Genomic DNA, 16372 nt, shown 5'->3' with positions numbered 1-16372 from the left:
GGAGGCGCCCAAACCTCCCCAAACAGGAACGGAGACCTGCCGAGGTTTGGGGAGGTTTGGGGAGGCGCCCAAACCTCCCCAAACAGGAACGGAGACCTGGGGAGGTTTGGGGAGGCGCCCAAACCTTCCCAAACGTCGGCAGGTCTGCGCGGAGGAACGGAGACCTGCCGAGGTTTGGGGAGGTTTGGGGAGGCGCCCAAACCTCCCCAAACAGGAACGGAGACCTGCCGAGGTTTGGGGAGGTTTGGGGAGGCGCCCAAACCTCCCCAAACAGGAACGGAGACCTGGGGAGGTTTGGGGAGGCGCCCAAACCTCCCCAAACGTCGGCAGGTCTGTGCGGAGGAACGGAGACCTGCCGAGGTTTGGGGACGTTTGGGGAGGCGCCCAAACCTCCCCAAACAGGAACGGAGACCTGCCGAGGTTTGGGGAGGTTTGGGGAGGCGCCCAAACCTCCCCAAAGGTCGGCAGGTCTGCGCGGAGGAACGGAGACCTGCCGAGGTTTGGGGAGGTTTGGGGAGGCGCCCAAACCTCCCCAAACAGGAACGGAGACCTGGGGAGGTTTGGGGAGGCGCCCAAACCTTCCCAAACGTCGGCAGGTCTGCGCGGAGGAACGGAGACCTGCCGAGGTTTGGGGAGGTTTGGGGAGGCGCCCAAACCTCCCCAAACAGGAACGGAGACCTGCCGAGGTTTGGGGAGGTTTGGGGAGGCGCCCAAACCTCCCCAAACAGGAACGGAGACCTGGGGAGGTTTGGGGAGGCGCCCAAACCTCCCCAAACGTCGGCAGGTCTGCGCGGAGGAACGGAGACCTGCCGAGGTTTGGGGACGTTTGGGGAGGCGCCCAAACCTCCCCAAACAGGAACGGAGACCTGCCGAGGTTTGGGGAGGTTTGGGGAGGCGCCCAAACCTCCCCAAAGGTCGGCAGGTCTGCGCGGAGGAACGGAGACCTGCAGAGGTTTGGGGAGGTTTGGGGAGGCGCCCAAACCTCCCCAAAGGTCGGCAGGAGGAACGGAGACCTGCCGAGGTTTGGGGAGGCGCCCAAACCTCCCCAAAGGTCGGCAGGTCTGCGCGGAGGAACGGAGACCTGCCGAGGTTTGGGGAGGTTTGGGGAGGCGCCCAAACCTCCCCAAAGGTCGGCAGGAGGAACGGAGACCTGCCGAGGTTTGGGGAGGCGCCCAAACCTCCCCAAAGGTCGGCAGGAGGAACGGAGACCTGCCGACGAGCCGCGGCTACACAGGGTATTCCTGTGTATTCAGGCTTGCAAAATGGCGGATCGAGCCTCTGCTGGCGGCAGAGGCTTGCAGAACGGCGGATCGGCTTATACTCGAGTCAATAACTTTTTCCAGTTTTTGGGGGTGAAATTGGGGGTCTCGGCTTATACTCGAGTCGGCTTATACTCAAGTATATACGGTAGTGAACTTCAGATCTTTTCTCTATTTGTGCCTTTATAGGTCTAACATAATTGGGCAGTTGAGATTGATTATGCAAACCTCTCGCTCATTTTTGCTTAATTTTTCTATGTTTTAAAAAGAGCTTAAAATTTACATACATTTTCAGAAGTGCTTTTTCCATTGCATAGGATTTCTGGCGCAGGTTTTAGAGCAGCAAACTATCCCAAAATTCGTAGAATACAGATTTCGGCAGGAATGTGTCTTTTGTTCAAAGTTCCAAGCACGGTAAATTTATGAGAACTTAAATAGGACAAATTTCTCATTTTTTCATCAATTTCATCTTTTCATCAATTCCTCATCATTAAGCATTACTTTTCTCTTTAATGCTATTTTTTCAGTATAGTTCAAATCAGGATTTGGATTTTTGTATGACAGGATCACTTTTGGCATATCCCGTTCATGTGGTCCACACCCAAATCCTCTTGTTTACAATATGTACCTGTTTTACTAAACAGACTGCTTGCTCAACGTTTTAATTAGGGTGCTTCTGCTGCCTTACAAGGGCATTCAATTCTGGACTTGGCCCTTAGCAATCAGAAACATAAAATAAAAAAAACATTCACTTCCTCATAGCAGGAATGATAAGAGTTTTTCTGAAGGGGAGAAATAACACATTAGAGCCCATATCTTTTTAAAAGTTTCCATAGAAGTTTCAGATAGGCTGTTTGGTGTTTCATGGATCTTATTAATAGCAGAAAAATATAAGACATTTTCCAACTAACTTAGCCCTGTTTCTTGTTGATCTTAATGATTTGAGAAAGAAAATGATTTTGGAATATAGATAGTACTTGATTTAACAACAGTTTGTTCAGTGACTGTTCAGAATTATGATGGTGCTGAAGGAACAACTAATGCTTGAAGATATGGCCTTTATACTGCCCCTGCAGTCACAGGATTGCGATCTGGGCTCTTGCCCATATCACACCTACAACAGGTAGCCAATCCCTTCATGATCATGCAATCATGATTTGCCGTCTACCCTCCTGGCTCCCTCAGAAAGTCAGAAGGGAAGCTGGCAAGGAAGGTTGCAAGCCGTTTCCTTTCTCCAGCATAGCTCACAGTTTCCCTACTCTCCTGGTGTGGAGGGGAGTTGGCACACTATGCTAGAGAAAGGAAACTCAGATCATCAGGATCCAAGCTTCCTTTCTTTGGCCCAGCACACCAGTTCTTCACACAGATAAAGCTGTCTACCCTTTTTCATCAGTAAGCTCTTTTACTTGTTCATTTAGCGACCCATACAGTTGCTTAGCAATCAAGGCTGAGAGGGTGATTGAGCAAGCGTTCACTTAATGGCTTTTAAAACTTACAAATATAATGGCAAGCTCCATTATGTCATAAGTTGAGGACTACCTATATTGAATTCAAAGTAAGTAAAACTATATAAAAATATAGAAAACTGACAAAAAAAATCTAGTGGTCCATCAAGTCTGCCCTATTTTTCTTTTCTCTTGATTTATTTATTAATTCACTCATTATATTTATTTTTTATTTTATTTATTTTTTAAATTTTTATCAGATGATAGACATGTGTTTATCCCAAACATGTTTAAGCTACGTTACTAATGACTGACCCATTACCTCCACTGGAAGTTGGTTCCAAGGTTCCACTGCTCTTTCTCTGAAGTAATACTTTTACTTTTGAAGTTCCCTCCTGTCATTTTGAGGTTATGACCCGTGTTCTTGATTTTTGCTTAATAATATTGCTTAAGCATGTGGTTCCTAGGCCTTTTTAGGGTCATATAGGGTCTGTTGAATGGCTCTCTCCAAAGGTGAAGAGAAATAATTACAATTGTACAAATTTATTTTAACTCCATCATTTGCATTATCAACCTTTTACACTTTCATAATGGTAGAGCATGGGTGTCAAACTTGCCACATCACGTGACGTGTTGCAACATATCGTGATTTTTTTATTAGTATTATTGTTATTATTTTGCGTTGCTGGACCTGGAGTGGGCGTGGCCTCTGTATGATGCAATTGGTCTGTGGGCCAGCAGTTTGACACCCCTGTGGCAGAGGGTGAAAGAGTGTTGTTTGGAAGCATCTGGAAATGGATTGATCCATACAGTATTCTTTTTTTCATTTAGCAGTTATGAGATATGTCAAATTAGTTTGAGAAATCATAAATAATTTATAAGATTAAGAGATTTAAATAGCATTTCCTACTGTAATAAATTAATAAGTTCCCATTAACAAAAAAGATGCTAAAAGCCATAAAATGGGGAAGGAGTCCACATCATCTGCTCCCTTCTGCTCAGTTAGGTAAGTAGGACTGCAGGAAGATTTGAGAATCAATTACTGTCTAAGAAGAAATCTTGAAACGTTCCTCTTAAAATGTTCAGAACATTCTTTTGTAAAGTCCTTTATACTCTGAATGTTGTAAAAAGTAACATGATGATGAATCTGATGAATTTAAACTATTTCGTAAGGTAGCCCAATTTGGAAAAAAGCTATAAACTTTGTACAAATGCAACTCATCCTGTATTGCTAATTAAACATCCATACTCTTGTCTGGACTTCTGTATAAGCCTAAAAAGATCCTACTATTTTATTTTATTTTTTTTATTGAAAAGTTTTACAATACAATTTTCCATTAAAAACCCCCATCCCCCTCCACCCTCCCCTCCCTACCTCCCCCCTACCTCTTCCCTCCCCCCTTCCCTCCCCCCTTCCCCCCTCCCTCTTCCCTCCCCTCCCTCCCCCCCACCCCCCTCCCCCCCCGGACTTCCCAGAGCTAAATACAAGGTATATATATATAAAAGCAATCATAAGCAACCATATACTAACAACCATAAATTCTAAAATCCATCACTCTCTAACTTATATAAGATCCTACTATTTTATAGTCATCTTGTTAAAGAATTTTAAAGCACTGGCATCTTTTTTCAAGTTCTAAAGGAATGTCATGATTACTGAAATGAATAGCGGAGAGGTTCTGGGCTCAAACAGGGTCCAAAGTATTCCAAATCATTTTTGAAGCATGCATACCCTAATTCGTAGACATGTTAAAAGCTTTGTATTTCTGCTCTGTGGGCAACATATGGTAAGATTAATTTTAAGTTTGTAATGTTATCTTTTGTTTTCCTAATATATTTAAAGTATTGATTGGCCACTCAGTTCTCCCAGTCCAATGGAGGTGCCATCATTTAAAATTAGAACAGAGCCATTCTCTTCTGAGGAAAACATTGAAGTCATTGCTACATCTGTAGAAAAGAAGACTCTACTTTCTGTAGGAATACCTTGTGACCAGTCAGATTCGTCAGAGAATAAGTTTTCTCCTTTGGAGTTTTCTGCCATCGAGAACAGAGAATTGATCCAATTGGCAAGTGCAGAAGATAATTTCATTAATAGCTGTGTTATGGAAGGCAGTCCTGTTGATGATAATGATCCTGTACATTCCTTTGAAGTGTATCTTCCTGCTAAATCGGTAGTAAGGTTGAGGGAGAGAACTTCTTCTTCTATTGTCTTTGAAGACTCAGGATGTGACAATTCTTCCAGTAAAGGGAATAATATTACCAGTTTGCTTCATGATAGCCATTTTGAAGATAAAGCGACAAGCACAAGAGAGCCCAATATTGGAAACTCATGTTCAACAAGTTCTATATCTGTTTCTCCACCAAGACCAACAACTTTAAGTTTGGACTGCTCTAACAACTCAGTACAAAAACTTTTACCTACTACTCCAAAAGTGTATCTTTATATCCAGATGCAACTTTGTAGGAAAGAAAACCTTAAAGATTGGATGAACAGAAGATGTACAATAGAGGAGAGAGAAAGGACCGAGTGCCTTGTGATATTTCTGCAAATAGCTGAAGCTGTCCAGTTCCTGCATAGTAAAGGATTAATGCATCGGGATCTCAAGGTTTGTACTGAGAACACAATATAATTATTTATCTCCCTAGAGTAAGTTATTTAATTATATATACATATTTGAAAAGCATTTTCATACTCCACAGAATTATTTCTTCATTGTTGTATGTTACAAAGGATGTCTGGGAAAAACTACAACTTTTATTAGCTATTTCTAGTTATTATTTATTAGTAGTCTTTATCAGATGAAGTGTGAACATAAAACAAATCATATAATAGTAATTTATTAAGCATGTATCCTTCCCAACTCTCAGTGACTCTGGATGATCCCCAAAAATCAGTGAAAGCAATTTTAATAAAGCATTAAAAATAAAGGAAAACTATATGCAGTACATAAATGTATTATAGAAAAATTACTCATGAGTAAATACTGTCACAAAATAAAAATAAAATTGTTAAGATGAAATATAATCCCCCAATAAGTAAGTTTATTGTTGCAGCCATAGATTGTAACATACGATGTGCCATAAAATACAATAAAATAACTGAAATAGAAAAGCTATAAAATAAGTAAAACAAAATAATGAAAGGAGTACAGGTAGCCCTCAACCATTCAAATGTGGTTGCTTGGCAGTGCATATATTTACAATGGTTGCAGCATCCTGGGATCATGTGATCACTATGAGGTTTCCAGCCAGCTTCTAGCAAGCACAGTCAATAGGGAAAGCCAGGTTTTCTTAAGGACAACATGATTCGCCTAACTGCAGTGATTGTAATCACAGCAAAAAAGGTCATAAAATGGATGTGACTCATTTAACAGCTGCCTTGCTTAACGAGAAATTCTGGTCTCAATTGTGGTTGTAAGTCAGGGCCAACCTGCATTAGATATAAAAAAAATACAGCAAAATCTCAAACTACAGCTAACAACTTAAGTACAGTATTCTTTTCTAAGTTTAAATGACAGCAGAGCAAATGTAACTTGTTGCTGACAATTGAAAATATAAAAAATACAGCAAAATCTCAAGCTACAGCTAACAACTTAAGTACAGTATTCTTTTCTAAGTTTAAATGACAGCAGAGCAAATGTAGTAACTTGTTGCTGACAATTGAAAATATATTTGCAAGAAGATAGTTCAATTCTTCAAGATCACAGCCCTTGAGTTAACATACCATCAGTAATTTGGCTCTAATCTCATAGAACATGAGACAGCAGAGGACGTAATGGATAATGTCTTTCGCTTGACCACCATTTACACACACACACACACACACACACACACACACACACACACATCTCCCTTTGAGATACTTGAAAGATATGGTTTTCAGGTGAAGAGAGGTAAAGCACTGGTTATGTCAACTAGGTTCCCGGAGAAGTTTCTATGTTTTTATAATGATGGTGCCAAGATGAACATTTGGGTGATTGTACCTCAGTGACATTCCTCTTGAAAAGCCTTTCTCTGTTATTTTGTCTGTTCCAGGAATTAATTTTTCCCCAAAGTAAATGGGAATGTGCTTGTAGAATGGGTGACAGAAATTCGGTCCATTGGTTCCCAACTGTATAACAGAGAAAAAGGTTTGGCAAGATGGGATTCTTGTTTTTTATAATGCCCTAACAGTGCAACATGTATTCTAATAGTGGTAGAAGGTACCCTATCTCCATCCTAAAATAGGCAATGAGACTGCCCTGGGGGAGGGTCAAGATCTTCATAATGACATTATTTTGTACTACTTCTAATTGAACAATAACCTTCTCATCTCTTCCCAGATCTCAGCCCCATACAAGATTTGGGCAATCATCTTTCCTTAAAACAGGGCTTTTCAACCAGTGGTACGGGTACCACCTCTGGTACATTGGCACCTGGCATCCTAGAAAAGTGGTAGCGGGGGAGGGGAATGAGCTGAACCAGTGGCAGTACTGCACAAGCCTGAGCGAGAGATGGCTGGAGCCGCAGGACTGTCAGGGCTCAGTGGAAGCGCCAGGATTAGCGCCAGGATCCAGCTGGAGGTCAGCGCTGATCCTGGTGCTTCTGCTGAGCCCAGAAGAAGCACCGATCAGTGGAATGATGCAGCATCTCCAGGGTCTTGTGATTTACATTCAGATGCTTGGCAACTGATTCATATTTATGACAGTCACAGTGTCCCAGGGTCATGTGAAGTGACGAAAACCTGCTCCAACCACCCAGCAGAGTGGGGGGGGGAATAAAAATCAAACACCCTCCCACCCCACCCCCACTGCCAATCAAGTTTTTGACACATTGCTAGGCGACTGGTGGTACTCGGATGTTGCCATATCCTAAAAGTGGTACAATGGGTGAAAAGGTTGAAAAGTCCTGCCTTAAAATATTTTAAATTCAGGGGCTACAGAGTACACAGTACATTTAGTAATGTCAGCAGTGAATTGTGATTTTAATTACATTAAACAATGCTATTCGAGATTTTGGTTAAGAGTTGAGGTCATTGAGAACATATTTAAAATGTGTCATGTTTATTTAGTGTCATGTTTCCTGTAGGTGTTTTGAAGCTATTTTTTACCTCCTTCATTCTAGGCTCTAATGCAGGGGTGTCAAACTCAATTTCATTGAGGGCCACATCAGCATTGGGGTTGCCCTCAGGGGGCCGGGTGGGTATGGCCAGGGTGGGTGTGGCCTCCTGGATGGGCGTGGCTAAAGTTCGTATGGCCTACTGGGTGGGCGTGGCCAGCTCTACATCGTTCGCATCAAGGGTGCCTATGGGGGCCTGGGCAGGAGTGGGACAGATCTGAGGGTCTCTGGCAGAAGGAGGATCTCTGGGCCAGGGTCAAGGCAGTGGGGGCCGTTCCCTCACTGTTTCCAGGATGGCTTCTTGGGCCGCATGAAACCACTTCGCGGGCCGGATCCGGCCCCTGGGCCTTGTGTTTGACATGTCTGCTCTAATGTTTTGTTGGATAAAATGACAAAACTTTTACCAGAGAATGATATTTCAGGCAGTTTAAAAGCACTCAGGAGTGGTTTGCATTCCTGGGAATTAGGCCACAGATTTTCTCTTTTCCCTATTGTCCCATTTGTAATAGCAGGTTCTCATCACTATGAACTGCCTTGGAAATCCAGATTGGAAGATGATCCGTTTTTCAAAATGTGGAAATAGGCTAAAAGGCTTGATTCTGCTTTCATGAGTTTCAGAGCTGATATGAGCTGGCTGATGAATCTAGGGAAAGGACAAAAAATACAATATTGGGCTTTTATTTAAAATTTTGAGTAGCAAGTTTTGTGACTATTGCCCTTAATACCTTCTTTGGGGCCATTTAGAGAGAAGTAAATCTTAGAATCTAAGGGATCCTTGTTTCCGGTTTTGAAAACTGGTTACAAGCTGAAAGCTGCTACATATATCTGGTTGTTATTATAAGTGATTCATTTTGATCCAGAATCACATGAGAAATATACATTGTGGAATAACCCAAATTTGGTAGGGTGGATGTTCTGTGGGAATATGTGGACCAAAAAAAGGATGTTTTAAAAACTTAAGTATGATAACATCTATTTCATAAGATACACAGTTGAAACTTGTACCACAAAAGATTATGGTCTGGAATATTAGAATGTTTAAGAGATGAAAGTGAAACCAACAATTCCATTTTATACAAAATTCGAAACTGTAAATTAACATTATTTCCATGGTTTGAACTGTGGAACAAAAGAATTGCAATATCCATTCTTGAAAATCCAGTGATCCAAATTTAATAGGAAAAAAAATTCCTTCTTGTAACATTAGAACAAAGTTAATCTGAAAATGTTATTTTATTGGGTCTCTTAGAGAATGTTTAAAAAAATCTTAGCCATTATTTTTTTGTGTGTGCTAGTGCTCTTAATTCATATGTTTGGTCAACACATTGATAGTTTCGTTTGGTTTGAAGTCATATCATATGTTAATACAGTTTTGGAAATAATTATGAATATGTAAGTATGAAGTTAAATGATTTTCCTGAAATATGGAATTTGTAATTTTATCAATTATATTATATCAATTATATGAATTTTATGCTAATCATTCAGTGTGATATTGGAAAGTCCAAATCTATTGTAGTTTTTTTTTACTTTGTTTTGTATAACATCATTGTTACTTCATTAACCATAAATTTAAATTTTAAGTATATTCTCTTTATCTTTTACTTAATACTTCATTAATATGCATATAAAATTTATGTTTAAAAATTTTCATTGCCTATTTCTATTGAATATATTTCCATAGAAATATACACTTTGAATAGTGTAAATTCATATAATTCATCCACTTTATGGTATTCATTAACCACATTAATTGGAACCTACTTGTTTTCTTTGTTGGAATAAACAATTTAAAATTTAAGATAAAGGCCATATAGGAAAATTAGGGACAGAAGGATAGTTTTCTGTAGACACTGCTTATTGCTGCTATTAGCTAATGGGACTGTTTATTACTTTGTAAATGTGCTGTCATCTCTTATTTTATTTTAGAGAAACCTCCTTCCTACAATATTATACAATTGATTCCTCAAGATAGTTTTCAAGTATACATATGTGTGTTTTATACTTTGGAAGGAAAAAAGGATTTCATCCATCAGTATTGTAAAAACTGATAGATGGAAAATGTAATGATACAATTTTATATGATACGGCATATATTGTTAATTCCTTTGTAGTAATTTTCTTTGTGTTCACTTGTTTGTATGTAGCCTTCCAACATTTTTTTTACAATGGACAACATAGTAAAAGTTGGAGATTTTGGTCTAGTAACTGCAATGGATCATTATGAGGAGGAAGAATCTGTTTTAACACCAATGCCAGCTTATGACAGACACACAGGGCAAGTTGGGACCAAACTTTATATGAGTCCAGAGCAGGTATGCTTTCTATCTGATTTACAGGATCCTCATAATGGAATTTCATAAAAGGATAATTGTTGGCACAATTATTGAGTACATATCAAGTGTGAGTCAGAAGGTTTCTTGTTTTGAATTTTGCCCCATCCATAATTTTTGTCTCTCCCCCCCGAAAAACTAGCAAACTTAAGGTTCCTCCGGATATGTTAATGGCTCCCTGTTATTTTTGTGCAGCTTAATGTTGTTTACACTTCTATTACCTAATTATTGTTAGCTAACGTTCTTGAAATTCTAGAAAAAGCATTTTGTTTTATTAAGAAGCATCCTAGAAGCATATAAATGAGTGAAATGAGTATCCCACAACTCTTCAGAACATTTGAATGAAACATACATGTTTGCTTTTATGAATTAAATGCAGTGATGGGATTTAGCTGGTTCGCCCTGGTTCACTAGTTTGCTGCCTTCGTAGAACCGGCTGCCTTCCAGAACTCCAGTCTAGGCCTGGAGGAGGCCTCCCAGGCCTGGAATGGCCCACTGGAAGTGTGTGGATGCCATTCCAGAAGTCTACTTCTAGGCCTTGGAAGCCTGGAGGAGGCCTCCCAGGCCTAGAACAGCCCACCAGAAGTGCATGGATGCTACTTCCAGAAGTCTGTTTTAGGCCTTGGAGGCCCAGGCCTTCATTGAATAAGACAGTGGTGGTGAACCTATGGCGCGTGTTCCAGAGGCAGCATGCTGAGCCTTCTCTGTGGGCACACGCCATCATCCCAGCACATATGGTCTCTAAAAGTTTGCCATCACTGGCCTAAGGCCAGCCAGTCCAGAGCCGCCATTGGGGAGGTGCCCCCTCACCACCACCACCCCCGCAGCACTGCAGACGCGCCTCATGGGTGGGCAGGGCGGGGCCTCACAGAGGAGGAGCTCATCCCTCTTTGATAAGCTATGGTTGCAGTTCGCCTTGCTGTGTCTGCCGCTCCGGCAGCGCCTCCAAATGGCCGCTGTCCTCCAGTGGGTCTTCTTCATGGCACTGGGTGAGGATGGGACAGTGCCAGCGGCGGCAAACATGGCTGTGTCCCAGTTGCGGAGGAGGTCTCAGGAAAGGCAATGCTGGCCTGGTGGTGCTCTGTGAGGATTGGAGCAGGGTGGCAGGAGCAGGATGCTCTGTGCGAGGGGTGGGTCGGAGCAGTGGCGGCGATGGAGTGCTCCATTGGGGTGGGGTGGGGAAAGTAGTGGCTGATGGCGGGGCACTTCTCTCTGCATTTCCCCCCCCCTTACCTTTAAACCATTTTTTAAAAACACAAGAGTTGTATCATGGAAAAGCCAAACCATGGCTGAATGGACTATGATGGCCTCCATGTCAGTAACAACCAACCCCACAAAACCACCACCCTAGTGGTGGGATTCATTCCATAGAATTGGTACCTAATTTATTTTGAGTTCAGAGAACCAGCCCAGAGATGGCCAGACTAGCATGCATTCACGTGCCTCCAATCCCTTCCTTCCTTGCTGCAATCTGGCTTTGCAGCAAGCAAGGCGGTTGGATGCACATGAATGCACGCTAATCTGGTGTCTCAAAAAAAAACCAACGGTTTTTCCCCCTGCTCTGACAGTGAAAATCTCCACCTTACCTGAGACTGGGATTTCTCTGCTCTCCAAGGCTTTTCGCTGTCAGACTGTTTTACTTGATGCAGCAGAATGAGAAGGATCCACATCCTATGGCAAGTAAACTTTAAAGAAAGTTTTAAAAGTATGGCAGAGAAAATAATCCACCGTATGTGGGATCAGGGTTTTTTTCTCTGCTCCCCTCGCATACCTCAATACCTACCCGAGCTGCAGCCACCGCCCAGAGCTGCATGCCCGCCCAGCACGAAGGAGGTAAAGCAGTCAGCTAGGAAGCCCTGCTTAAGGGTGGTAAAGCACGACCAGGGCCAGCAGGCAAAAGGCCACCCCTGAGCAGGGAAAGCCGGATCCCCATCGGCCTTCCAGGGCCAGCACAGATGGAGGGGAGGCACACAAGCCTAGCTGGACTTGGGGCCCATGGCACCGATGGAGATCCAGCTTTCCCCGCTTGGGGTGGCCTTTGGCTTGTTGGGTGTCGGCGTGCTCTACCACCTCTATTCTACTCTACTCTACTTGAGCTTGCTAGCTGGCCATTTCACCTCCTTTGTGCTGGGTGGGCCAGGTGCTCCAAGCAGTGGCAGTAACCTAATGGATCTGTACAAGCTGCTGGTGCTGGCGGCTTGAGGCAGGGCTAAGGTGCATCAGGTGTGCGAGGGGAACAGGCTCCACGAGTGAGCCAAGGGCAAGATCTGCGAGGGAGCCAAGGAGATGACCAGCAGCAACCTGCTCTCCAACCGCAAGCAAAAACAGATGGGGCGGAGTAGGCATGCCTGACGGTCTGCATCACGTGCTTCCCCCCCTCCCCTATTCCGCCTGCTGCTGTAGGGCTGATCTAACATTGGCAGTGGGCTGCAGGCTGTGGCTGCTGACAGAGACTGTTGGCTCCCATGCGCTTGCTTCGTGTAGGGACTGATGGTGTCAGGCAGCAACCGCCCTGGCCCCTTCCTCGCCTTGCAGCAATGGCATCCTTGCCCTGCCCCTTGCCTCAGGATGAGCCTCCTGCCCACCACCCACCAGAGACCCTCTGGATCTCCCCCAACCGTGTCCGGCCACCACAAGCATCCCTCCCCTCCCCACAAGTAACATCAAGGTGGCCATGACCACCCAGTCTGCCATGACTACTGCAGCCATGCCCATCCAGTGGCCACACCCACCCAGACTGCCATGACCACCCTGGCCACACCCACCAAGTGGGCCACACCCATTCGGCATCTGCCGATACATAAGTGGGTTTTTGGTTGCAGTTTGGGCAGTTGGTCTCTATTCACCATCACTGGAATAAGAATCGGTTGTTCAGGTATTTGAATTCCACCCCTGCTCAGATCCCCTTTTCCCTATTGTCTTCGCCTTGTGGCAGCGGCACTGGCAACTCCCACCTTGTGTCTATTGTATGGTACGGTAGCAACCAGAAAAACATGTTAAATTATTTGAATCCCACCACTGATTAAATGTATCATTTCACAAATGCATATAGTGTCTGGTCTTAATTATTTGGGACATTGTTAGCTTGTTTATATGATATTTCATTTAGTTTTGATATCCATGTTTCAAATACCTTACTCTTTAACAGTTAAGAATATTTATTAAAATGGATTGATTTGACCTTATTTGATACAAAGTACTCTCTTGTCTTACTTTGGTTAAATATTAAGATTCTGGCAGAAATATTAGTGGGAAATAAAAATACAGCCTGATTGTTCAGTTTTTGATGGATGTTTCTTATTTTAAATTTTACAGATTTATGGAAATGCTTATTCACACAAAGTCGATATATTTTCCTTAGGATTGATCTTGTTTGAGCTTCTTTACCCTTTCAGCACTCAGATGGAGAGAGTCAGGGTAGGTATGCCCTTCTGAAAATATTCTTGGAAGAAAATAAATTATTCATTAGCAATAAACTGAAAATTGTTAATTTACCATTAGGTACAAAAATTATATCAAGAATAGTTATTATATTAGCTGTGATACTATAATTCCTGTGAAAGAGCTATAGTTGAAGTTAATTTGCTTAAAAAGTTTATGAGTATATTAAAATATGTATTTGACAAGGCATCATACTAATCATTATGAAATTGCAGAATATTCTCTGCTTTCATAAAGAGAAAATATTGTCCTCTTTAGGACTTGGAGCTGAAATATGTGTAATTCATATTTCAACACAAATAACTTTTTCTTTTAAAATGTTTTTACAGATTTTAAGTGAAGTAAGAAACTTGACTTTCCCACCACTGTTCATTAAGGAATATGCACAGGAGGTATATAGGAATTTAAATTTCTAGTTTAGAGGTGTGCTTTAGAATTGGGGTTTTATTAGGTCAAACTGCATTTATTTTATTTTTAAAAATCATAAGCCTGCTTGGTAAATTGTACTGTTACTCTGCTATGCTTAATCTTGTCCTTCATGACTTAAATCATTATCTAAGGAAATTAAATTTGGATAATTGGATCGAAGAAATAATGAATGCATCACAAGACTTCATTTGAAACCTTCCCCCCCCCCCAATACTGCTTTTCTAGGCACTTTTATCATCTGGAGAAGGGGAAATTCAGTCTGTTCTAAAAATAACTTTATAATTTGAACTTGTTTCTAAACTTAGTTTAAACAGCACAAATGACTTTTATGGTATGAAACACACTCTCCTATCTAAGGCTGATTATACAGCTATATCCCCTCTAGCATAAAGCCACTCTCCCTCCCTTTGGTGCCAGAGAGTATTTATTTTAAGAAAAGAGATAAAACTGGGGGTCAGACTGAGACAAAATATATTTATTGCTGTTATGCAGAAATTTGTTTTGTCATTGGCTGGAAAGGGTTTTTGCATTTACTTTGTAATAAGGGGACAGCAGTTAGATAATGCTATCAACTGAAAACATCTCACCATCTGAAATAATACTGTTTTTGATGTTTTAGCATAAGATGGTAAAGCACATGCTCTCCCCAAGTCCCACAGAAAGACCAGAGGCTGCAGACATTATTGAAAATCCTCTCTTTGAAGATTTGGAATTCCTTGCAAAACCAGTGATCAGGCAGCGATCCCGAACAATGAGTTCATCTGGAGTCAAGCATTCAAGATAGCTGAATAAATAATTGGGCACAATTACAGGAACTTTGCAAAAGAATTTAAATGATCATTTAAAACATTCCTGCAATGTTCATATTCTAAGCTTCATTTTTTCTTGTCTGATTCATGTACAGCACTATTACCAAATGAAACTAAGAACCAAATGCATTCAGTCTTTTTCAAGTGAATAATTTTCACTTCAAAACCTGGCCTGATTTAATTACACTACAACATTTCACATTTAAATCTTGTACAGATGATGCTTATGTAAATGGAACTAAATTCTGTATTTTTATAGAAACTACCTTCTAATACCAATATATAAACCTTGATTCCTTTATATATAGAAAAATGAAGATGATCTGAAAGGAAGCTAGAGGAGATAAATACAATTTTGTCCCTGGTAACATATAAAGTAAAAATTGTTTTACTATCAGTTGCCAGGTTTAGAGCAATAGTGTGATAGGCTTCTTTTCAGAGAAATTAATTGAAGAAAATGTTTAGATTGAATGAAAAATATGTTGATTTAAAAAAAAAGTTGCCTTGGATACAGTTTTGAATTGTGCCAGTACCAAATTAGGCATTTTTCTCTTTATAATTTGAGGAATACATAATCATGATATAAAAATTTTGTAGTAATCAAGTCTTACACATTTCTCAGTTAAAATATTATTATTTAATAATGCCTTTTTTCAATGTAAATATGTTATTTTTTATTTATAAAATTGGAAAAACAATCCGTTTGGGTTGGTAGTGTACAGTATGCACTTGAAGTAATTAAGTGCATTAAACTACTGTGACTTTTTTCAAGTCTGATTTAATAAAATCATTTCTATTTAGATGTAACTGTGTTGTGTTTCACAATTGAATGAAAATAACTTAATTTGATAATTCCATCCTCATTTGTATATGGTACCTTTCCAGCATCCTGCTTTCCTACCTCTCTCCCCTGCTGCATACTTCCTCTGCCCTGTCTTCCCAGGCATGTAGGAATCTCTCGGCTCCTCACTGCATTCGTCACCTTCACCCACCTCCCTACCCGAGAGACTCTTCTTCAAGCCATTCATAGCAGATGAAAAATTCCAGGACAAAAAAGTTCTTGTTTAAAATAAATTTTAAAAACACACAATAAATAAATAAATAATACATGTACAAATATGCCTGCAACTGTTTTTTCCAGGCTTCATTCCCAGGAAATAAGTACGTAATTGTATTTTTGCCATTATAAATTGTAAATCTTTTCCAAGGGTTTAAAAGTTGATACAGAAGCTATCCAGTGAGCTACGGTAGTTAATTTTTAACAAGTCATGTAAGAAGTGGATGGATACTTTCTTCTTCAAATTCAGTCATGTTTTGCATACCTTTAAATTTGAAGGAAATATTTCTATCAACTTGAAAGAAAATTTATCAAATATTTATTACTGTATGAGTTTGCTTTAAATGCCTACTTTAACCAGTAGATAACAACAAATACACAGTATGCACATTCAATGCCAGAGTGTCTTCCTGACTTCAAAATCAGATGGCTCCTACCAAATCATAAATGTGATTTGCAAAAGAAAGTAGAGCATGGGAAAATCAAACTGATTTATATGTAT

General features: G+C 41.0%; 1 protein-coding gene across 4 annotated transcripts in view; it reads left to right on the top strand.

Moving 5' to 3' along the window:
- The window catches only part of EIF2AK3 (eukaryotic translation initiation factor 2 alpha kinase 3), a 61210-nt gene extending 45597 nt beyond the window's left edge, over nucleotides 1–15613 (top strand). For 3 of the 4 annotated variants that reach the window (XM_083377925.1, XM_083377924.1, XM_083377927.1), the window contains 5 exons: nucleotides 4548–5310; nucleotides 9949–10116; nucleotides 13450–13551; nucleotides 13905–13967; nucleotides 14624–15613. In XM_083377925.1, the coding sequence (XP_083234051.1) occupies nucleotides 4548–5310; nucleotides 9949–10116; nucleotides 13450–13551; nucleotides 13905–13967; nucleotides 14624–14788 (1261 nt within the window). In that variant the 3' untranslated portion in view covers nucleotides 14789–15613. The remainder of the gene's footprint in view (nucleotides 1–4547; nucleotides 5311–9948; nucleotides 10117–13449; nucleotides 13552–13904; nucleotides 13968–14623) is intronic. The other variant, XM_083377926.1, reaches the window with a different exon arrangement.
- Nucleotides 15614–16372: the final 759 nt, after the last annotated feature.

The sequence above is a fragment of the Vipera ursinii genome (assembly GCF_947247035.1).
Source record: "Vipera ursinii genome assembly, chromosome: Z".
Taxonomy (NCBI): Eukaryota; Metazoa; Chordata; class Lepidosauria; order Squamata; family Viperidae; genus Vipera; species Vipera ursinii.
This window is presented reverse-complemented; position numbering and strand designations above follow the sequence as displayed.